The 25,519-nt window shown below is 41.7% G+C and overlaps 1 protein-coding gene across 1 annotated transcript in view; it reads right to left on the reverse strand.

Annotated features, from left to right (window-relative positions):
* Positions 1–418: 418 nt before the first annotated feature.
* The window catches only part of LOC107740009 (potassium channel KAT4-like), a 25,930-nt gene continuing 829 nt past the window's right edge, over positions 419–25,519 (reverse strand). The window contains exons 2-11 of the mRNA XM_016552281.1: positions 21,456–21,527; positions 21,059–21,330; positions 20,786–20,907; positions 8,337–8,563; positions 8,064–8,221; positions 5,979–6,082; positions 5,791–5,877; positions 3,804–3,903; positions 735–801; positions 419–634 (exon numbers count right to left, since the gene is read on the reverse strand). Of these exons, the coding sequence (XP_016407767.1) occupies positions 419–634; positions 735–801; positions 3,804–3,903; positions 5,791–5,877; positions 5,979–6,082; positions 8,064–8,221; positions 8,337–8,563; positions 20,786–20,907; positions 21,059–21,330; positions 21,456–21,527 (1,425 nt within the window). The remainder of the gene's footprint in view (positions 635–734; positions 802–3,803; positions 3,904–5,790; positions 5,878–5,978; positions 6,083–8,063; positions 8,222–8,336; positions 8,564–20,785; positions 20,908–21,058; positions 21,331–21,455; positions 21,528–25,519) is intronic.

Below are 25,519 nucleotides of genomic sequence, written 5' to 3' on the forward strand. Positions count from 1 at the left end.
AAGGTGTGACGAGGGGGGGCGGGGCCGAGAGCCGTGGGAACGAAGCGAGGCCGGTGGAGTGATTGCTAATGAGCGACACCTGCACCCACTCACCGGTCTCGAGTCTCACGGAGGAGCTCCGGAAGGATAAAAGGGAGGAGTGACGACCGTGTTGGACGAGAGAGGACCAGGCCTGGATTTTATTTTGTGTTTTGGTTTCGTTTGTGCGCGACAGTCGTCCGCGAGGCCTCCTTCTTCCCGTGACTACTAACTTTGTTACAAAAGGTTTTTAGGGCCAGAAAAAATTTGATCATTTCCAGGCAGCTGATAAGCAGGCATTCCTCCAGGCTGGACCAGGAGCTGTACGCTGACCTGTCCTCACACAGTGCCCCCCAACCTGAGTTGGAGACGTCTGTCGTAACTACCTTCCTTCTGAAGGTCAGTCCCAGTTGGACAACTGTCTCAGGTGAGGGGCCTTCCAAGGGGCCACAGTTCTGACACAATGGTGGTCATCTTGAGGCTGAGGCATCCCAGAAGCCAAGCACGGGACAGGACACAGGATTTTAGCTAGTATTGAAGGGGCTACATTTGAAGCAGGACCAACAGAACCACAGAGGTGGTGGCCGCCATCAGGCCCAGCATCCTCTGGAATACTCTGAGAGAAAAAGAAACCCTTAATTTGAATGACGCTGCTGAATTTTCAGAGTGATCCAGTGCAAGCCAGGCCCGCATCTGGGCTGAGTCTAGAATTATACCAAGGAAAGCAACTCGCTGGCTGGGAGGCTGGGAGCTCTTGGCCAAATTGATTCTGAGTCCAAGGTGCTACAAATGAGTGAGGAGTAGAGATCTGTAGGCACAGATCTCGAACTCTGATCGGACTGTGACTAACCAGTCATCGAGGTACTTCATGAAACACACTCTCTTCTGTCTCAGAAGGGAGAGGACAACGTCCATCCACTTCGTAAAAGTGTGTGGTGCCAGAGACAGTCCAAATAGGAGGACTGTGTACTGGTAAGCCACCCCTTCGAACATAAATCTCTAAAACAATCTGTGCTGGGGGGCTATCTGGATATGAAAGTAAGCATATTTTATATCCACAGAGGATCTGTTTCACAGTCAACAACCTGAATGGCTGCTTCATTAGGGCATGGTTCAGGTGCCTAAGATCGAGGATAGGCCTGAGCCCACCGTCTCTCTTTGGAATGAGGAAATAGTGTCTGCAAAATCCTGACTCGCTTAGAACTGGCGGGACCATTTCTATGGCGCCCTTCGTCAGCAGATACTTTACTTCAGATTGGAGAACATGAGCTTTGTCGTCCTGAACCAAAGTTTGGATCACACGCCTGAAATGGGGAGGTCTGTGAGTGAATTGGAGGGAGTAGCCTTATTCTTCAGTCTGCACAACCCAACTCGACACACCAGGGATGGCTTCCCAAGCCCGAACCTAGGAGGCGAGGGGTTTAAGTCTCTTGAATGGCATTTGTGTCATAGCGAAGAGAAAAAGTGCTCTTTTTTGTGATTTGGGCCGCTATAACAGTGGTATTTTGGGTGTGTGCAAAGTAGGTGGGACGGGGCAAGCATTTACAGTAAGAAAAGCGCCTCCAGCACCCACAGCTGAACGGGGGATTGGAAGGCAAGCGCGAGACTTCTTGGATGGAGGTCTGGCCAATGCTGAGGCTAAGTTGAGCGATGGAGTAAGCTTTGCAGGCTTTGAGTCAGTGGAGCCTTTGAGCTGGAGCGTTTGGGCAGGAAGTGGCGCATAGTTTGCTCCGCGAAAACACTCCACAGTGGGGCCAAAGAGCCCGAGGCCTTGTCGGCGTGAGGTTTAACCATAGGTGACGCTTAAGCACTACCAGGCAGGCCATCGCCCTGCCAGTTGCCTGGGCAGTCATATTCGTAGCCCGCAGAGCCAGGACAGTTACACATAAATTGCACATGCTGTGGAGCAGCATCCATATCTCCCAGTCCTGGATACATGCATACTCGCGCTACCACACACACACATTTATGTACCGAAACTATTTTGAGTATTACAGGCTTTCTTTTTCACAGAGATGAACTTTATTATCTTTATTATTAGGAGAAACAGCCTATAAGAATAAATAGTCTTTTTACCTTAGAAAGTCTATTGTTACATTAAGTCTATTGTTACATTACAAGACACTGAAAGTCCCTAGAGACACAGCTGGCAGACTTTTTTTGATAGGACAGTAGAGAACACTGAGCAGACAGGAAAGCATTGGGTGAAGAGAGGGGGTATAGGATCGGCAAAGGACCTTGAGACGGGAATCGAACTTGGGTCACTGTGGGCACTGTGCGCTATACGTCGGCACACTAACCACGAGGCTATCGGTGCCAACCACAGCTGGCAGACTTAATCATAAGTTTAAAATGTGTTGTACCATGAAACCTTTCAGGGTGTTGAATAAAAAGCACAATATCATAAAATGTTTGATTAGAGCAACTGAGAAAAACCCTCAATTTACTGCCAAAGACTTGCAAGATGACCCGATGAAAGGAGGAAAAAATATTTCAATGCAGAGTGTAAAGCCTGTGTTATACTTTCCGCGCGTACAATCCGGACGCGTCCGCGATGGACTACTTGCAATTATACTACCGAAACTGTCCGCTCTGTAGACGTGTTCCATACATGCGTAGTAGATCGGCTTGAACAATAAACAAACATGTGAACAAAGAATTGCCCAGAGTTATTGCACATCTGGCTGTCTTTATATTGTTTTATCAACGGATTGTACAGGTTCGAGTAGCAACGGGCTTCTTCACACAGCCTGCGCATGCGCAGTAGCCTACCTACGGTCACAAAAAATGGGAGGCACGCGGATGTCCGCTCAGAGCCTCCGCGCACACTCTCCGATGACGATTTTTACGTCACGCATACCATAGCGGACCCTAGCGGACTCGCGGATGCGGAAAGTATAACAGGCCTTAAGCCTCTTAAAGGAGCACTAAACTAAACATGTCAAACTACTTTGCTGGACTCCACTCTTCACCAAGAAGAACATAAATGGCTGACTTGAATATGCTAAAATTAATCTGAATAGACCTGTGGAATTCTGGAAGCATGTTTATGGAGTAATGAGAATATGTAGTCACATCAATATGTAGTCATTATTGCACACTGTTTCATAATGTACTACAATACAGTGAGGTGCAAACAGTTTCCGCCAATTATAAATAGAACTGAATGCTATTCAGTCCCTCCAGGATTTTGCGATTCTGCGATCGCTGAATTTATCACAAAATCAAGCAAACTCCGCAATTTTCGCAAGAGCTCACAAATGCCTCAGATTTTCCGCAGATTTTGGGCTTAGACGCGTCCCGTGATCAAACTACTTTGCTGGACTCCACTCTTCACCAAGAAGAACATAAATGGCTGACTTGAATATGCTAAAATTAATCTGAATAGACCTGTGGAATTCTGGAAGCATGTTTATGGAGTAATGAGAATATGTAGTCACATCAATATGTAGTCATTATTGCACACTGTTTCATAATGTACTACAATACAGTGAGGTGCAAACAGTTTCCGCCAATTATAAATAGAACTGAATGCTATTCAGTCCCTCCAGGATTTTGCGATTCTGCGATCGCTGAATTTATCACAAAATCAAGCAAACTCCGCAATTTTCGCAAGAGCTCACAAATGCCTCAGATTTTCCGCAGATTTTGGGCTTAGACGCGTCCCGTGATGTCATCGCAACGCACATTCAGTCAAAGAAAGGTTTCTCAGTTCCAAAAATGGAATGAACCGCCTTGCGTTCACATCATGACCGATTTACAAGAGCCACATTGGACAAACTAACCGAAAGCGGAACGAATCCGCGCTACTCGTTTGGGCTATGCAGCGCAGACCGTTTATCTGCTCAGGCCGATCTCGATCACGAAACACCGTTATACACAGCGCTGGGAGATACAGTGAAAAAAGCAGTCAAATTTGCCGCAGAATCAATAGATCTCTGTGAAATCTTGTGAGAAGCATTAAAATTCGGCACAGAATTCTGTTAAAGCTACAGATATCAGAACAAAGGCCACTGATGTGGAAACCAGGAAAAACATTGTTCAATAAACACAAATCACCACCATTCACCATGGATTTAAAACTACAGGAACAACTTGTGGCAGAAATGGTCTAATGTTTTCGAGTGGTTTTAAATGCTTCACACAACTTTTGCCAGCACTTCAAAGCTTTAAGTATTACCGAATTTGAAAGGTATTTTTAATGTGATATTATTTGTTCATCCTTCATAGGTTGCCCCCATTTATAAAACTAAAAGTTGCATAATGTAGGAAAGCAAACACTTATTTAAAAATAAAAAAAATACATTAAATTATCACTAGTAGATGGCTGCAGAGAAGTACTTATAAGCTTATTAGCCATTTCCACTCCCTAATACATATATATGTATTTGTATTTATTATATTATATTTTGACATTATGAATGACAGTAATAAAAGTAAATTTTATCTGCATCTCAACTACCCAGACAGCACAAGTACATCTGTAAGACGTCTGCTAAAGATCTGGGAAACATCTGCTGTGTAATCTGAAATCCCGCCCACTCTAAAGCGATACTAAACTGCAGTGGAAACGTAAGCCGAGCCGAACCGTGCCGTACTGAGCTGTGCCGAGTCGTACCACGCAGTGGAAAAGCGCCATTAGTGTAAAGAAAATACTATTTTCAGTTAGCGTAAATAGCATATGCATTTAATGCAACAGTATATGCATTTAATGCAAATAGCCTCTGCATTTATAATTTGGAAGAAAATATTTTTTTTCTTCAAATCCTATAATATAATTAAATAGATGTATTTTCTTAGACTGATGATATACGGGGCAAATTTTTGAGCAATTTTGCTGGGCAACTTTTTTGAGCAGCGTTGCTCAATGGGCAGCATTGCTCAATGGGCACTTTCACATTGAGAATGGGTAACAAATTTCTCTCTGTATATTTTAGATCGGCCATGGGCCCTGTGCCTCACTTGGTTGCCCGTTGACGACAACATTGCTCAAAAAGTTGCCCCGTGTATCATCAGCTTTAGAATAATACAGAGAATAAGATGGAGAATAAAATGTCAGCACAAAGTAATGCTATGCAAGTTTGAAGATTTTAATTATTTAGTATTTTTTGTTATTTAGCCAGACAAGGTATATTAGTTGCCATAAAAGATAGCACCACACTTAAAACTAACCGCATATATATGTTAAAAAAGACAAGACTCTATGGTCATTTACATTTCTCAGGCACTACAAAAATATAGCAATATCCCTAAAATTCATTTAGAAGATTGTACATTCAGTTAGAAAATGACAAATGAACAAAAAACAGCTTTTATCAGTAGTATCAACCTGCAGTCACATTTTATAATAAGCTTTACAATAACTAATTAATATTACATTACAAAAATTATTAATTCACAGTACAATAGGAACAATAAACTCCTAAAAGTTACACTCAATTAGAACATGGCAAATTAACAAAATATTCTCCATTAGCGGAATGGACTTGCAGTTACACTTAATAAATCTAAAAAACATACCACACAGCTCAACTAATATCAGTTAAAATAAACAAGTGTGTCAAGTGTACTACAGCTGTGGCATTTCAGCAGCTCTCTTTAACAGTTTGCCAACAGATGTACATAAGAGAGCCACATCTTCCAAAGCGTCTTTGGAGAGTATGGCAATATCCACATAGTTTGCAGCTATTGCAGTGTCACTGTGTTTATGTTCCCATAAAAAGTGATCACCAAAAGCTGCTCCAGCAGAGAGACGCTGGAAGACGTTTTTACCTCTTGTGTCCAGGCACAGATTAACCTTGCCAATTAATATCAAGTACATTCCAGTGGCAATGTCTCCCTTTTTGTAAATAAATTCTCCTTAAAAAAACAACAACAATATTACATCAAAATGTAAAAACAGTTCTTCAGTAAAGCTGGCTGTAGGCTTGGGACTGATCAAAGATTTAACAAATGCTCACCAACAGGGAAACACCGGAAGATAATTCTTGTGGAAAGCTCCCTCATGACAGGTTCTCTTAGGTGGGAGAATAAATGATGCTTCTTTAAATGCTGCATGCAGATTCTAAATGAAACACAAAATAATAACAATGTGTGCACCATTAACACCACACGAGTACTACAGTACACAACATGGCCTTTGGACTACTTACTAGGAACACCTGAATACTACCAGATAGGACAGATAGGTCTCACCTTATAACCTTGCAACCTGAGTTTTAAAGCGGTGATTGACTGTTTTTTTCTAGGCTTGATTGTGTTTATGGGGTCTACAGTACTAATTACTAAGCTCAAATGAGTTAATGTGTGTTTCGTATAGCAGTTAAAATGTAGTCATTTTCTTTATTATTTATTTTCATTTTTAATTCAGTGATTTTAACTTTTAATTTAGTTATTTTAATGCTTTAAAGAGCAATTTTAGATTGTAATGTTCTAATGTTCTGTTCTGCAAACTATAAAGGTACAGCTGTAATACAACCAGAGAGAAAGGCTGCATGTGATTTTAACTTTTAATTTAGTTATTTTAATGCTTTAAAGAGCAATTTTAGATTGTAATGTTCTAATGTTCTGTTCTGCAAACTATAAAAGGTACAGTTGTAATACAACCAGAGAGAAAGGCTGCATGGCTTGAAACTGTAAAAAAAAAAAAAGAAAAAAAAGTCAAGACTGTGGTAATATCATTATGTTCCTATTGGTCAGTAGAGGAGCTTAACCTTACAGTTAGCCTGCTTTAGACCAGGTTAGTTTCCCAGCATAACTTGCCACAGTGACTAAGCTTGATCTTGGCCTATGTTAAATTTGCTTTATGGAACCAAATCATTTGACAATGAGTCAGACTAACTGAAATAAGCCTGGCTTATTTGGTTAACTTGTTTTATGAAACAGGCCTCGAGGCATTAAAAGTGATCATATTTTCTCCATTGCATCATATTGCATCGAATCGTATTGTGTTGAATCGAATCGAAATCGGATCGCACTGCATCGTAATAGGGGTGAATCGTATCGTATCGCATTGCATCGGTAGCTGCTTCATATGTATCTTTAATGTATCGTATCGTTGGCTATGCATCGAGATGTGTATCGTATCGGCCTGAGTCATGAGATGCACATCCCTAGTCTATACACATAAAGTGTATAACTGGAACAGTTCATTGTTGGAGCTGAGCTGATGATCTGAATGAGAGAGAGAAAGAGCAGAGCGTGTGCAGAGTAGGGGGACGCGAGGAACAGGATTAGAACACTGATTTTGAAACTTGTGAATCCATTAAAATCATTAGATGACAGAATCGCAATTCATATATGAATAGATTTTTTTCGTGCATCCCTAGTTTTAACGGCATGGCAACAACTCTTCCTCTTCTCTAAAGCAGTGCAATATGGCCTCGCCCCCTTTGTTGCGTGTTCCCGGGGGCGGGGTTTATCAGGGTTTGTGACATCACATACCCGGGAAGTAACTCGTTGTAGTCCATATGAGCCATATTTGTAGGCATTAAACTGCTATAATTTTAAAAGACGATATCTCCGTTTGCATTGAACTTTCAGCGTTGTAACTTTGCAGATATTATGCTCAAACAGCAACATACCACACTAACGTTAAAAAAAGTGAAATTGCAATCAACCACCCCTTTAAGGAAATTTCCAGGTTATTTTATAGGGAAGCACCAATATGCTTCAGTGTCAAAGCTCTTTCTTCTCCCCACCTTCAAAATCCAATCCAAACATATTTGTTTACACAGTATTGTTGACATTTTCTGTCTATGTCTCTTTTGTTGCACTTTCTTCCTTCTGCCTTCCTGACTGTCTTAAATCTCTGATTGTTTCTTTACTTTCTTGGTTTGCATTTTCATATTGTTGTACATTGTGTTGGCCAATTTGGAGAGTCAATAATTATTTTTGCTACAGCCAATAACCAAATTCAAAAACATTTTAATGAAACTTTGTATCTCCTTTCATCATAATGCTGGTGATTACCACAGACAATAGTTTTGATTCATCCTTTGTCTATAAAAATATTCTGCCCAAACAAACTTGGTAGGCTTGTTTACCTTGACACAATGTCCATTTTCAAACAGCAGGGGACACCTTTGAACAAAACCTCAGCACATGTCCCTTTAGTGCGGTTCCAATGATAACTGTAAAACTGCGTCACTCGGTTTTGTAATGTAGATGGGATTCTCTCATGCATCAGGTGTGCCTGAATAGTCTGGAACAGATGACAAGGTTATTGAGAAATACATAATTACAATAAATCAAACACTCTGTCATACACACGTTAAATACAGTAGCACTGTTCTCAAATATGCAGTATTTACAATAACCTGCAATTTTTCCTCAAAGGCTTCCTGCAGTGTCATCTTGTTGGTTTGTGTAGCGACGAGAAGTCCCATTTTATAAATCACTTGAATTTTAGATAGAATCATTATCATAACACATGCAATCATTTCTGCAAGGTTTGATGCCGTTATATCACCATAACCTGTTGTTGTGTAAATCTGTAATATCCAGTAGGTGGCGTATCTATACATATCAGTGAAGTCATAGACCTCTGTAAAGGAAAAAAAAATAGTGCAGGCACATCATTATTTTGATTGTAAAATGTAGGTTAGAAAACAATTAAACACAATTCACTACAACCAACTGAGTCAGTTTGCAGCTTTTCCCGTTAAGCAATGGGTTATTAAAGACAGTGTTAAAATTTTGAAAATACAGTGGCGAGTTGCCAGCAGCTCATCATGTACTGCCCCTGGTAACACACACAAACCAGCTGAGGAGCAATCAGTCAATCTCCTAGACAAGGATTTAATCCTCAGTGGAAACAGAAGAGGGAGAGGTTCTTTTCTGGACTGAAGGGGCTTTTGTTTTCTTTGTCAGAGTGACTGAAAGCTGTTGGGTGTTATGGATCCTCCAAAGGTAGATCACTGCATATACTGATTCCTGCCTGCTCAGAAGACTCTTACCCACTCTCACCTGGGCCACAAGCACAATCTCACTGGGCATACCCAAAAATAGTAAGGAGATATTTGAATTATTTATTAATAAACCAGTTTTCTGAGTCAGTGTCACAAAGATGAAGTTGATGATCCTGATTGCCATCTCCTCATTGGACGTGCCTTTAGAGAGAAATGCATCTTTACGGATTACATAATGAAAGAGTTTTTGTTTTAGATTTGAATTATTTCATTTTAAACTAGTAATTCAAAGGGCACCTATTATGCAAAATTCACGTTTACATGTTGTTTGAACTTAAATGTGTGTTGGCAGTATGTGTACACAACCACCCTATAATTATAACAATCCATCTGCTTCTTTTTTTAATCCCCTTAAATCATAAGCAGTGTCTCAGAGTTTACCAATCACAGAATCCGTAAAATATGACATCACATTTCACAAGCCCCACCCACGACTGTTGACAGACACTGCCGAATTAGCAGAGACACCGCCCTGAGTGAGCTGCACACAATCCGGCATGTTTATCTTCATGCTAGAGCATTAAAAGCAGCATTCAAGTAAGAAATATCTTCTTTTTGAGCTACAGAAATCATTCATTCAAGTGATTTTCTGCTTTTATTTTTTTGGGTCATATTAACATAAGGTGACCATACAGGCCATTTTTACGGGACACGTCCTTGCCAGGATTTCTATATTGCCTAAAATATCCAGGTTTTGGCTGTTTGCGCTGTGCAGAGCGATCGCTGTATGACATCCGTGAGAGCTATGAGAGCAGACGGCTCCTTATGCTTTCGAATCGCACTCGCTGTACTTTGATGTCATACTACGATCGGTGTCGAACAAACACATCTAACATGTGCGTGTATTTGGATTACTTTGACCTTTCTCTGTAGATCCCACTTTCTCACATGCCACGATTGATCGATTATGTACAATGCCTGCACGTTATTGGTCAATCATTACCTTTAGCAAGTATGACAACAGGAAAACAGAGCCAAATACAGAAATCCTGGCCAGGACGTGTCCCGTAAAAATGGCACGCATGGCCACCTATATTAACAGCATAGACAGCTGTAGCAGGTAATGTACATTACGTTGCTGTAACTTAATACACAGATCTAATATAAACTTGCGATTTCTTTCCTAGCAGTTTAGCTTCACAGACATAACTGACTGTGTTTTTGTGTTTTTAACAAACTTGTGCATGAAAGATAACTTTAGTACTCACATTCCATTTGACAAGACTGTGTGTGCACTCAGAAACCGTATATATCAGAAGTTTAAACTGATATGGCTTTAAAATGCATGATTTCAGCATGATAGACATAATAATCAAAACCAAACAGATGTTTTTTTGGCAGAGTATGTGAGCTACGAGCTGTAAAGGCACATCCCTATCCTGGAAAAGGGGGCGGGGAGCAGCAGCTAATCCCTTGCCTCTGCCCCGTCGCCGTCGAGCCGCGGGAGGAAAGGCAGAGGCAGCCACATACAGTAGGCCCCTCTGATGAACGCATGTCGACTCAGTTCCTCCATGCTCATCGCTCAAGAGGGCCACTTGTTTCCTATACCAAGCCCAGCCTCTGCCCCTCGGATGACGTGCGGGACCTGGGGCCTCATTTATAACCGTTGCGTATGCACAAAACCTGCCCTGAAAGAGGCGTACGCCACTTTCTACTCAACAGGTGAGATTTATAAAAACAAACTTTATGGGAAGTTTGCTCACACACACACACACCACATATTCGCAACTCAAACTTGACATCGCAGTCTGTTCATTATCAAAATAAAATACAGTCAACCAAAAATATAAAAGGTTACACTGGTCAATTTAAATAGTCTGTGGTATAACTGGTCCACTTTGTATGCCAAGCACATTTTTGCTCATGTGAAGAGGATATTTCTGTTGATAATACGAACGCACGTGAAGTACAAAGCCTCTTCATTATAAATAATAGTTTCATTCAAATGCATTGCGAATATGGAAACATTAGGATTTGTGCCGAATGAGAGGTAAGTGAGCCCAATTAATGCCTGGTACTTTCAGTTTCACTTTGTTTTGGTTTCTTTAGGTTTATATATATTTTTTTTTCATTCTTGTTCTGAATTCCGTTACATTTATATGATTTGTTTTGGAGTGAGCTATGCTAACATATAGCTATGTTTATAGTGTTTATAATGTTTATACATTATAATATTTCACTTTATTTGTTATTATTTATGGTATTATTACACTCTCTGCAAACGTTCTGCTGCTCACAAAACAATAAGCAGTAAGCACCAATCAATGAGAGCGAGTTTGAACTTAAGAAAGCTGGACTGGTCACGGTCAAAAATATGTTGAGGACCCCAATACATAACCTCCAAATACATAAACCTGCGCTCACTCTCAAATGCACGCACGCACTGTCACGATCTAAAGCCAGATCCTTAAAAACAATTACCGGAATGCAAAAATCCAAAATCTGACATTTTCCGGAACAGGATCCGGCTCAAATTAAGCACTGGTTGCGCATATTTGTCCGTCCTCACATGCGTGGAAATCTTCACCATTGCTTCCTTCGAAGCCATGTCGAACCACGAGCCACATCGTGGATAAGGCTTATATGGCAGCCGGCCAAGCGGCTTCCGTGATCCACACTATGCCTGTTCTCCAGGCTTTTCAAGCCAAGATGCTGCAGAGGATGAGGAGGGGCCAGACTCTGCCACCTTCAAAAAGCTGCATTCGGCCACCGACTTGGCGCTCAGGGCCATGAAGAAGATGGCCCAGGGAATCGGGCTCATTTTCTGAAAAGTTTCTGGAGGCCCAGAAACAGTCAAATTCGATGAGCCACTTCTTGCCAAAGAGAGATCAGTCCACTGCACCTCTGCCACACTCCAGATCCTCTTCTTCGCAGCGATCAAAACGGCGTGAAAGACCGCCGCCTACTCCTTCCTTGGCCGTGAGGATGGACCCGGAGCCAGCCATGACACTGAAAGCGAAGCAGTTCCGGTATCCTAAGAAGATGGGGCCCCGTCCTGTAAATGTTGTGCCAGACCCACAGCCGCATTCCTGAGGGGGGTGGTCTTAGGGGGAAGCGGCCGCCCAGGGAGACGGACGACAAGCTGCTTTGCAAGAGAGTTCGTCTTGCTGTTGCATCCACCTGTTCTCTCGTGTGTTGCAGACGACAGGGGGAAATGTGTCAGTTTGTTGCCAGTAAAGTTTGCACAAAAACACAAACCAAACACTGTTCAACAAAAGAGCTCTTTTACCTCTCACGATTGTTCCCAATTGCGCGTTATAAGCAGAGACCCGTTTTCGAACAGCTCTCTGCAGGGCGCAAGCCCCGCGCGCTCTCTCAGTCTGCCAGTGGACCAGTCAGTGCAGAAGACATCAACGATACCCCTCAAGTGGTGGGCGGTTCCCCGTCATCAGACAGCGAGCCGTCCCGGACTCGTCACGAGGCACTTCAACCCCTCTCTCACTATACGGACGTGTGGCGTGCGCTTCCAGGAGTTTCAGAATGCTGAACACGGTCACAAGCGGGTATACATTTCAGTTTATACGCAGACCACTCCGCTTCAGCGGCGTGATGATGTCAGATGTGCCAGACAGGGATGCACTGATTTTGTGAGCAGAGATTCGCTCTCTCCTGGCAAAGCAGGCAATAGAAGTAGTTCCCCCGGAGATTATGGAGTGTGGCCTTTACAGTCACTACATCCTAGTCCCCAAAAAGGATGGGGGTCTTCACCCTATTCTGGAATTGAGACCGCTGAACCGTGCGCTACCAAAGCGCTCATTCAAAATGATAACTCGTGCACATTCAGCCCAGGGACTGGTTTATCTCGGTGGACCTAAAAGACGCCTATTTTCACATCAAGATCAAAGCCCCTCGTCACAGTCGCTTTCTGATATTCGCGTTCAAGGACAGAGCTTATCAATTCAAAGTTCTCCCGTTCGGGTTGGCGTTGGCTTTGAGAACTTTTACAAAGTGTATAAATGCAGCGCTTTCCCCTCTCAGGCAGAGTGGAATTTGCATTCTGAATTATCTGGACGAATGGCTTGTTATAGCCCAGTCACGGGACACACTGGAAAACCACAGATGTCAGCTTCTAGAGCATCTGAAGCATCTAGGACTGACGATCAATGTGCAGAAGAGCAAGCATCACCCCACGCAGAACTAATAAAGTCTTTGGTCAGCGCTCTCACCTCGTTCAGACCGGGGAGAGTGGTTATTCTGGAATGCTTTCAGAGACTGTTAGGGCGTATGGCGGCAGCAGCAGTTGTGGTGTGCCAGCTCAGGCTTCTGCATATGAGACCACTTCAGCTGTTGCTGAAATCTCGAGTGCTACGCAGAGCGTGGAAGAATGGCCAGTTGCACGTCTTGGTGACTCGCAGATGCATGCTGACGCTAACCCCCCCTAGTTCAACACGAGGATGTTCGAGCAGGGCGTCTCGATGGGCAGAGTGGTCAGCAAAAAAAATCGTCACTACGGATACGTAATTGATGGGCTGGGGAGCCCTTTTCGATGGCTGACCGGCTTACGGCACTTGGATAAGTGCACAAGCGAAGTGGCATATAAACTGCCTAGAGTTGCAGGCAGTATTTTTAGCTTTGCAAGACTTTCTTCCACTGGTAAAGGATCGACACGTCCTGGTTCAGACAGACAACACGACGGTGGTTTCATATATCAACTATCAGGGAGGTATTCGTTCATGCTCTTTGGGCAGACAGAAACCTTCTGTCGATTCGAGCAGTACATGTTTCCGGCAGTCAGAACTGCAATGTGGACATGCTGTCCAAGGGTGGCCCAGTCAGGGTGAGATAAGAGATCTTTTATCTCAGGCAAAGTGCTCGGTGTGGCACCCCAGGCCGGAGCTATGGAACCTGCATGTTTGGCAGGTCACCGCGAAGGGCGGACACTAAACGTATCTCAGCGAGTCTTGGATATATACTGAACAAAATTATAAACGCAACACTTTTGTTTTTGCCCCCATTTTTCATGAGCTGAACTCAAAAATCTAAGACTTTTTCTATGTACACAAAAGGTCTATTTCTCTCAAATATTGTTCACAAATCTGTCTAAATCTGTGTTAGTGAGCACTTCTCCTTTGCCAAGATAATCCATCCACCTCACAGGTGAGTGAACAATATTTGAGAGAAATAGGCCTTTTGTGTACATAGAAAAAGTCTTAGATCTTTGAGTTCTGCTCATGAAAAATGGGGGCAAAAACAAAAGTGTTGCGTTTATAATTTTGTTCAGTGTAATTGCAGAAGCGAGAGCTCCATCTACCAGACGCCTGTATAGTCTGAAATGGAAAGTTTTCGCTTCATGGCGTGCAACGAAAGACAAGGATCCAGCCAGCTGTGATGTGTCTGTCATTCTATCGTTTCTTCAGGACTGCTTGGATGCTGGACGCACGCCATTTACTCTAAAAGTGTATGTGGCTGCTATTTCAGCTTTCCATTTGCCTATCAGTGATCATTCGGTTGGAAATCATCATCTGGTGATGGGCTTTTTAAGAGGAGTGCGGAGGTTGCATCCCTTTCGCCCTAATATGGTACCAGTGTGGGATCTGTCCTTAGTGCTCAGTGCACTTTCCGAGCCACCCTTTGAGCCCCTGCTCTCAGCAGAGTTGAAGGTGCTCTCGTTCAAGATGGCGCTTTTACTCGCTTTGGCATTTGGTAAGAGGGTGGGTGACTTACACGCACTGTCTACGAGCACTGTGTGTATGGAGTTCAGTAAGGATGACTGTATGGTTAGACTGCAGGCTAGATGGGGGTATGTGCCTAAAATGCTTTCTATGTCGTTTAGAGCGCAGGTCATCATGCTAGATGCGTTTGCTCCTCAGGATTCGGAGCCAGCGACACACCCACTATGCCCAGTTTGTGCTCTGCGAGCTTATCTGGAGAGAACTAGTCATTTCAGACTGGCGGAGCAGCTGTTTATATGTTTCGGGGGCCATATCAAAGGACTGCCAGTGTCGAAACAGAAGCTGTCACATTGGATTGTGGAAGCGATCGCGTTGGCGTATGCTTCTAAGAATGATGCCTGTCCATGGGGAATACATGCCCACTCCACGAGAAAAATGGCTTCGTCGTGGGCTTGGGCTAAAGGTATGTCGATTCAGGATATTTGTCTGGCAGCAGGATGGTCTTCACAGGACACCTTTGCCAGATTTTACAACCTGGAGATTCCGTCATTCGCACCGCTCGTTCTGTCTGTGCAGAGAGGCAGCATTAGAATGTTACAACTACTGTAGATGTTTAGCAACAGACACTCAGCAGCTTGCCTCATATGCACATGCTTTGGACAGTCACACAAACACTGTGTGTTGTATAAACAGCAGTTTCTGCATTTGAGAGGAAAAATGTCAAATGGTGACCGAAAAAAAATGGAATTGGAGTACTTGATAGTACAGTTTGTAATGTGCAGATGCACAATACTAGAGCCTTTATGTAAACACTTTACATGCTGTGTTCATCCAATCAATAACACACTGCAAATATGCAAGTAAGAGCATTAACCCAGGGTTTAGGAATGTACAATGTTAATCATCAGTTTATGAATACCTAGGATTAACTGTTAGCCCCAGGTAAATTATGAACAATGTGAAATGTTAAACAAGATAAGCCAGGATTTAATTTATCCAGGGTTTAGAATAGCCCCGGTTTAACTATTTAAATAGTGAAAAGCCCTTATGTATTCTGAAAAAACTTGCCAATGGTATTCTGGTGGTGATTTGAGAAGTAATGTAACAACCTACAGTATTACAAAAGGCCCAGGCATGGGAGATGGGAGTAAATCTGGGAGGAAGCCTGCAATTCCCCCAAGTAGACCTGACAACCCATACGTGATGTGGTTCTGTGGTCTGATGAGGCAAAGAAGATCATATTGATCATACATACAGTCCAATGGGAAGAAGGATGCCACCAAGACTTTGAAAATATCAAGATCCTTTGCAAAACTGTCAGGAGAATGGGTGGCAGCCATGGCTGTTCCCATTAGAGGTTGACTGTAGAGGATTCCTGGCCCAGTAGGTATGGACAATGTTCACAGCAATTGGACTAAAAGGAAAGGAGAAAAAGGTAGCAATCCACAGGATGGGGGAGGCAGCAGAAAGAGCCTCTTGTTGGCTATGGAATCGGAAAGAGTTATGTTAAAAGGAAAGAGTTGGTTATGGAATCAGTGGCGGCTCATGGGTTTTAAAATAGAGGAGGCACACTCATTGTATTGGTCTGGGGATCCCTGCCGATTATTATTATTATTATTATTTTCTTAAAAACTTTAAAATGGCTTTTTGGTTGCTTTTAGTCAGAAAATGTAAAGAAAATGACACACATACAGCAAGATAATATAATTTCACTTACCTGGCCTATCACTTGAAGCAAACATCCATCCCTTCTTAAAAGTCTGTGTTAAAAGAGAGCTGCCTGTTGTGCCATTTAATTAAGCCGACTGCTGTAGCCTATATCCAGCTTAGGTGTGTTCTCCCTTTATTTTTAATTTGTATATATACTGTTTGAATGACAGTTTGGTAAATCTTTTGGCGATCAAATATTCAATATCGCTACTCATCATAAGAACTTATCAACGCAGCGGGAGACGTTAAAACTAATATCATGTCATTTACGTCTCTATGATGATTGGTTGATATACCAGAAGGGAGGCAAGCCTCCCCTGCGAAGTTTCTTTTCTCAACACTCCTCAGCGCTGAAAGTGAACACTCAATGGTGATTGGCTAATTTTTTTACCAACGGAGGCAGGAGAGCTCAGCTCTCCCCCGGCCTCCCCCTCCCCTTCTCTATCATTTAGCGGTTGTAATTACATCAGCAGATTCGGCATATTTGCGATTGAAAATCAGCGCTTTCCAACTTCAGTAACATGTTATGGTATTAAAGCTGTGAAATTACAAACAAAAAATACACATTCTGAGACATGAACTGAAATGAACATTAAATCGTCCTCCTCCCATTTTCACCTCAAAATTTTGGGGAAGCTGTGCCTCCCCTGCCTCCCCCGACGAGCCGCCACTGTATGGAATAGGAGAGAGAAGCAAAACTGGAATCCAGGAGAAGATGGGCAGAGATTTGGCTGTGATCACTGCCGACCCAACAAGGGTGTTACAGTTCAGGGTCAAAACGCTCAAGGAGTGTTGGACACTGTCTGATGATATCAGCTCCTTCTGGCCAAGGCTACATACATGCAAGGTGAATGTAAGAGAAGCATCTCTCAGATTTAAGTATTCTTATGAATTTCTGGGCAACCAATGACTTCCCAGGAAGTCTGGATGGTAACCGAGGACGTTTGGTGACACTGGAAAGACAGAGGATCTCCAAGAAAGATTGACGTAGGTGTATGAGGCCAGCTACCTTATGCACAGCACTCGCAAGAGGGCACAAATCAAGCTACAGAAACCAGTAATGGGCAATGCCCCCAGAGTCTCCCTAGAGGGAGGGAGGATGAGAAGGTCAACAGGACGGACCTCATTTTAACGGCCAGGAATGATTTTTGGACACAGAAACGGCTCACCCAAAAAACCTTAATTGGAGAGGTATTGGAAGTAAATTCTCATTGCGGAAAGAATTGTAAGAACACTAAATGACTTACTATACATCAAGTGTAGAAAGAAGTGGCACAGGTGCATGTTAAAGCAGCTAAGCAGAAGAGAAAAGAAAATTCGCCACTTGAGGAAAGAAATTAAAGCTCTCAATAAACAGTTTAAAAGAGGCCCTGTCAATGAAAGGGAAGGCATTAAAGATCTGACAGATCAACTCCGGGAACTTCTCTGCAGGTTTCAGAGGGCATAAAGAACTCAGAAACAGAGGAAGGAGAGGGAGAACAAAAAAGCTCAGTTTTAAAGACCCTTTCAGGTTCACCAGATCTCTTTTGGGTGAAGCAAAATCCAGGAGCCTGACTAGCCCTAGAGATGTAGAGCAGTTTCCATTGTGACACATTTAAAAATCAACATCTGGGTGCCAACCCAAACATCCTTACATTTGATACATCCAGGAAAAAGCTCAACACAACCGATATACCATACAAGGCATTCAAGAAGTGGGCGCTGTTCCTTCAGAGGCTGTGGAAACTGCTCAATAGAGTTTGGAAGAAGGGCAACATTCCAACATGCTGGAAGAAAGTGGAGGGCTGCTTTGTGACAAAGGAAGAAAATTCCTCAACCATTAGCCAATTCAGAACAATTTCACTTTTGTCTGTAGAAGAAAAAATATTATTTTCAGTGTTGACTAAAATGATAACCTCCTATATGATAGAGAATGGATACATTGACAACTTTATCCAGAAAGGTGGGATCCCAGGATTCTCTTGGTATCTGGGGCAACACCAGAGTCCTCAATCAGATGATCCGAGAGGCTAAAGCAAACAAAGGTGACCTGACAGTGGTCTGGTTAGATTTAGCCAATGCATACAGATCAGTCCCTCATGCCCCCATATATGCAGCATTGGACCACTACCATATCCCACTGTCCATCAAGGGAATGATCACCAGCTATTTCAGAAGCATCCAGTTATGGTTCAAAACAGCGCAGTTTACAACCCAGCGGCAAGACCTGGAAAAGGGAATCGTGACTGGATGCACAATCTCCTCCATCCTCTTCATTATGGGAATGAATCTCCTTGTAACAGCTGCTTGGAAAGAGACCTGAGGACCAAGAATGGAATCGGGAATCTGATAACCACCAATAAGAGGTTTCATGGATGATCTTACCATAACAACCACAACCTATCTGGAGGTAAGGTGGGTATTGACAGGTCTTGACCATATGGCAACGTGGGCCAGAATGAGGATTAAAGGGGTCATCGGATACGAAATTCACTTTTACATGTTGTTTGAACATAAATGTGTTGGCAGTGTGTGTACACATCCACCCTATAATGATAAAAATCCACCCAGTGCTTTTTTAAAAAAATCCCCAATAATAATGATCACTTTCTCAGATCAGGCTTTTCTGAGATTCTTGGCAGAATGACGTAGTTTTGCACAGGCCCCTCCCACGATTGTTGAGTCACACGGCCGTTTAAGCATAGACCCACCCTGAATGAGCTGTGTTTCAATGCCAGATCAGGAGTAGACAAGAATGTCTCCTAAGCGATTGAGGTGTTTTTTTGTAGGATGTAATAATGAACATAGCAGTCATCATTTACTCCCGACATCTGAGCCGCTGAAGACGCAGTGGATTACTTTTGTTTTTGAAGGGAATGCGCCCCCAATCTACCTAAATGCGTCTATGTTTGCACGAATCATTCACCTACAGAAGCAGTGAGTATACGCTTTTTATGAATCTTTGCAAATCACCTTTCCTTATAATGTGCTAGTTAGCAAGTTCCATGACTAAATGCGGCTAAAGTTTATAGTCTCATGAGAATGGCTCGTCACCCCACAGAAGAGAGGGGTGGAGTGAGCAGAGCTCATTAGCATTTAAAGGGACATGCACTGAAATGGCTTGCTGTGAACAGAGCTGTTTTTGATAAGGTATAAAGGGTGTTGTTTTACACTACCATTGATAAATCTTAACCAAAGTTTTTTTTAAATTATATGTTTATGGGCCTTTTTATTTTGAGATGACAGGAAAGTATTGGGTGGAGAAAGGGGAGCAGGATCAGCAAAGGACCTCGAGACGGGAATCGAACTCGGGTCGCTGTGAGCCCACTTGCGCTATATGTCGACGCACTAACCACGAGGCTATCGGCGCCAACTAGACTTTTAATTAAGACCCTATCCGATGATCCCTTTAAGCTAAAGAAATCCTGGTGTATGGTAATCAGGAAATAATATCACCCACACTGAAAAGCATACAGAGGAATGGCTGAGGAGGTTGAAAAATCAGGAATTCTACAGGGAAATTCAAAGTATGGATCCACCAACACGGACTGCTGTCGAGACTTATGTGGCTGTTGACTGTGTATGAGATCCCTATGACAAGTGTGGAGCGAGTGGAGAGGAGGATCAGGTACCTCTGAAGGTGGCTGGGAATTCCTCCATGTTTCACTTCAGTAGGCTTGTACATAAGGTCAGAACAGCTTCAACTACAAATCACATGGGCAGACCTATGGAGGCTCAAACTTTTCTGCGTCTTTTTCTGACACACTCCCAACCCCAACAAATTTGCATAAGTGGGGATTGAGGGTGGACACACTATGTAAGCTTTGTGAAGAGTGGGGCACCATGGAACACATCTTGTCAGGGTGTAAAACAGCACTTTCCCAAGGACGATAAAGATGGCACCATGAAAAGGTGCTCAGGACACTTACATCTCTCAGATGTAAGTATTCTTCTCATTGGTAGAAATTTAAAGACATTGTTCTAACTGTGTGCTTTAAGGTCGTTTCACATTGAGCTTGATGCGAATCAATGACAAAAGGTACTTTCACACAGAGTGCGAAACGAGCACGAAACTAAAACCTTTGCGCCAAATTTTTGCAATCAGTGTGAAAGGGCCTTTAGATTATTCAAATAAGTTCCACGGGGAAAGAGGGGTGGGCCACACTGTTTGCCACCTCTGATGCCAACAGTCAGTCGTAGCACTGGAATGAAAAAGCACCAAATTGCAATCTCCTCCTCATTGGAAATTGATAAATGTACCCTTTCAACAGACACTCCTTGTTCTTTGTCTCCAGCCTGTACAGTGGGACAATAATGGACACACCATGATCTGAATCTCTGGCCTGAGTAGTGTGAAACAACAGCAGATACAGCACATCCCAAGTAATGTATTTTATGAGCATTTTCCACATTTGAGTTCAGTATGTTTTTAAACTGTGATTCCTCATGAGCTGACTCCTTTCAATCATCTTATGCTTTTATATATTTTCCCCTCACCTGTTTCAGCAACCCATGACATTATTCCATGACTCTCAACAAATGAAATGCAGAGAACTGCTGCACAGTGGACAAAGAGGAAGGAATGTACAAAGTACTTGATCATCCTAATCCACAGAAGACTGAAAACACACAAAAAAAAAAAAAACAAGAAAAAAGGGGCAAATGTGACTGTTTTGCAAATGAAAAATGTACTATAATGCAATATTTTAGAAAAATACAAGTAATTAAATGTAAATCAGATTAATGGACAAATATCACTAAAAGACATACTTATTTGTTAATGATTGTTCTTCTCTCCACATAAACACAAATAGTGAAATAATGCGTGGCAAGTGAGCTATCCGGACATAAATAATCATAGGCAAGAATGTTGCCGGATCTTTTTTCATCTGGTGAAATATTATAAGGCCATATGGAAATGAAAAGACCATATCAAAGACAAATCCCACTTTCCTCTTCATGTAGTTACGGGACGTTGATCTGTATTCTGAAATATAGGTTCCACTATCATCATAATAACAAATGCGAAACTTCAGGATGATCTGAAAGAAATGTGGGAGAATTAAGTTCCATCATCCTTATAGTATCTCAGCTGTAATGCATGTTTGTTTTATGTTAGGGGAATAATCTTAAATTGAATGTATATCATATATCATGTTTGGCTCACCTCAATTATCTGAAGGAACTCAACAACCATTGTGAGCAAGAATAAATAATAGTCAACATCAAACACAGTGGGCTACAGAGAGAGAAAAAGAGATGATAGCCTTTTTTATATTTAGTGTTTTTGTCAGTAATTGATGACAATTACATTTAAACATCCTCTGGAGTAAGAAAATGTACAACAGACAGCGTAACTGCATGTAATAATTAGCTTGAAATAAACACAAATTCAAAAAAGTCTGAAGAGTTTTGAATGAACCATTATAGGGCTTTTCACACTGTGCTTACCTAGGGTTATCATTGTTCTAAACTCACTTTTAACCCATGGTAAATACACGTTTCACACTTGTAATTTTACACTTGCTCCGGATCAGGGTTAGCAGTCCTTTTGCAGTGTTGCCTTTGCATTACGGTGCCAAATGTGTGCAGTGTAAATTAATTACAATGTTTTAAAATGTTCTGACTAGTTGCTTAGCAACCGACAGCAAACCAATTGCATACCTCATATTCACATGCACTGGACAGTCACAAAAACACCGCTTGTTGTATAAAAAGTTGTTTCAGTGTTTGGGGGCAAAAATATCAAATGGTGACATAAAACACGTCAATCAGACCTTTTATAGTCCGAAAAGTCCATTCAGGAAAAACTTGATAGCAGGGCTCTGAACCGGTTCAAGGAACGAAAACGAAAACCGGAAACGAACGAAATTTTGACAGGAACAGAACCAGAAACAGAAACGAAATCAAATTTTATAGTTCTGAACAGAATCGAACATTTGAAATGGGCATTAACCGGTTAATAACATTATTTTATCGTTCCATTTAATATTTGAAATTTGCTGTCAACCAATCACGAATTCCAGTAGTATGGCCGATGCAAATGTGACGCTGACGCATCCAACGAGTGAAATGCCCGCTCAGCTGTGAACTTATCATAGATAAGTCGCAATGGCAATGCACCGGCGTTAGAGTTTATCCGAGGATAGTGTAAGAAGGATTTAACAGATCACACGCACCTGCAGCGCTTCTGTGAACAGAGAAAACAGAATAACACTATAGGCTTACATAAAAAGGAATATAGGCATATACACAAAATATATTTCACTTAAAGGTCCCTTGAAATGCTTAGAAACACGCAGTGTTACTATATGTGTTGACGTCATTTTAACTGAAACAGGAAGACAGGGCGGGACATATCAAGCAGCCCCGCCCCTTTTTAAAATAGTCAATAGCGTTCGTTTATATCACAGCTTGGGCTAGAGCCGTTCAGAGCCGTTGAGCTCCGTAAAGCCGCATTTGACAGGGTATGCCAGCCACAATCTCATCCATATTGCTATAAAATATAGCATTCTGTGTAGAATTAAAAAAGCTCCGATACATTTTGTGGTCTGGACCAGAGCAGAGTGTGTGTGCGGTGTGGTGGTTAGCGTGACACAGCGCTAAATCAGACTTCTTTTTTTCCTCAATGGAAAGCATATTTACACTGTCTGAATCGTATATAGCCGATGTAAAGGATTATGTTTTATGTCGATAAAAAAAAGCCTAGCCTATAATAAATCATATTAAAGCATCCAGATACGTTGCGAATATGGAAACATTTGGATTTGTGCCGAATGAGAGAGGTAGGCATCAGTTTCACCTTAAATTAATTTGTTTTTGGATTGACGTTTTTATAGCCTTAACTTTAGAGGATTTTTTGTAGAAACTAATAACTGTGTTTATAATGTTTGTAAACATTTTGCTTTAAGCCGTTTTGGCGGAAGTGACGAACTGCAAGCTTTGAATGCTTATAACTTCTAAATGCGAATTTTGTCACTGTTTTGGAGCACAGTGCCTTATAGATAACCTTAAGACTAACATATTGATACTAACACCCAAAAAACTTTAATTTTGATTTCATGGGGACTTTAAATCATTGACAGATTAACAAAACGAGAGAAAAAAAAGTGCTTAGTTACACGGTTCATTGTGACGCATTCCAAAGTTCTCGGAAAGGAAAACGAGACAGCAGAAAGTAGTTTTCTTTATTTTGCAAAAGCTTTACAGTTTTGAATAATGTCTAGCTTCTATCTGTATAACCAACCAGCGTTGGTATGACCATACCACGCGCACACACAAAATATTTTTGCAACATTGCAGCCTGTTCATTATCAAAATAAAATACAGTTAAATAAACAAATAAAAAGTTACACTGCTCCGTTTTACAAAATTTGTTGCGTTCAGCGCGACCAGCGCCTCACTGTGTTGATATAGCCGATGTAAAGGATTATGTTTTATGTCGATAAAAAAAAGCCTAGCCTATAATAAATCATATTAAAGCATCCAGATACGTTGCGAATATGGAAACATTTGGATTTGTGCCGAATGAGAGAGGTAGGCATCAGTTTCACCTTAAATTAATTTGTTTTTGGATTGACGTTTTTATAGCCTTAACTTTAGAGGATTTGTTGTGGAGAGAAACTAATAACTGTGTTTATAATGTTTGTAAACATTTTGCTTTAGCCTACATGCATTTTAGCCGCGACTTATGTTTTTTTCACTCTCAAAACGCAATCTTATACAAGTAGCGTTTTTTAAACAATGCAGCAAACATTTTTAAATATCTTAAAAATACATTAATGTCTTTAAAGTGTTGATAGATTTTTTCCTTTTGTTTAGTAGCCTACATTTGGACAAAATCTAGAAAAGATGATGCTGTATTGGCTGTGACTAAACACAGCGGGTTATAGGCTATAAAGTTACCAGATCTCTTCCTGGTTTTTTTTCTTTTTCTTTTTGAGTAAAGAAAACGCTGTACTTTATTATTATTATTATTATTATTATTATTATAGGCAAAGAAAAAAAATATATATAACGTTATTAACCGATATTTCTTCTACCCGAACCGGTTTCGGAACGGTAATAATACAGAGGAACGCAGGAACAGAAACGTTAAAATATCGATTCTGCTCGGAGTGAACCGATTGAAATTTTTTTTCGTTTTCAAGCCCTGCTTGATAGTACAGTCAGCAATATAGCCTATTGAGAATGCACAAAGCTAGAGCCTGTAAACAGGTCATGTGTTGCTTTCATCCAATCAATGATACCGACACCACAAAAATGTATATAAGAAAGTTAAAGGGTTAGTTCACCCAAAAATGAAAATTAGCCTGTGTTTTACTCACCCTCGAAGCATCCTAGGTGTATATGACTTTCTTCTTTCAGACGAATCCAGTCGGAGTTATATTAAAAATTGTCCTGGCTATTCCAAGTTCTATCATTGCAGTCAGCGGGTGTTGCAGTTGAACAGTCCACAAGTCATGCTATAAAGTTACCAGATCTCTTCCTGGTTTTTTTTCTTTTTCTTTTTGAGTAAAGAAAACGCTGTACTTTATTATTATTATTATTATTATTATTATAGGCAAAGAAAAAATATATATATAACGTTATTAACCGATATTTCTTCTACCCGAACCGGTTTCGGAACGGTAATAATACAGAGGAACGCAGGAACAGAAACGTTAAAATATCGATTCTGCTCGGAGTGAACCGATTGAAATTTTTTTTCGTTTTCAAGCCCTGCTTGATAGTACAGTCAGCAATATAGCCTATTGAGAATGCACAAAGCTAGAGCCTGTAAACAGGTCATGTGTTGCTTTCATCCAATCAATGATACCGACACCACAAAAATGCATCTCAGAGGCGCGCACGCTGCGCATACGTCCTGCGTCATCCGCCGGAATGCTTTCCGCGTATGACAGATACCGGAAGTGAGAAAAAAGTGTTTATTACGTTTGAAATATGGATAATTTTCTTAGAAAACGCATGGATTCACTACAGGAGGCCTTTAATGTTTAATGTTATCTCCTCAAGATGGCGGCGCGTGCACACGCTGCGGCTTCTCTCCCGTCAGAACGGTGTTCTCCCATCCCGCGGCATCAGAGAGGCTAAGAGTCAGTACTCCAGGAGGATAGCACATCGTTTCAGCGACAGCAGAGACATGTTGTCCCCACATGCTTCAAAGCTACCACATCATTCCAGTCCCGAAGAAGCCGTCTCCATCCTGCTTCAATGACTACCGTCCAGTTG

Source organism: Sinocyclocheilus rhinocerous, unplaced genomic scaffold (genome assembly GCF_001515625.1).
Source record: "Sinocyclocheilus rhinocerous isolate Xijiao unplaced genomic scaffold, SAMN03320098_v1.1 scaffold285, whole genome shotgun sequence".
NCBI lineage: Eukaryota > Metazoa > Chordata > Actinopteri > Cypriniformes > Cyprinidae > Sinocyclocheilus > Sinocyclocheilus rhinocerous.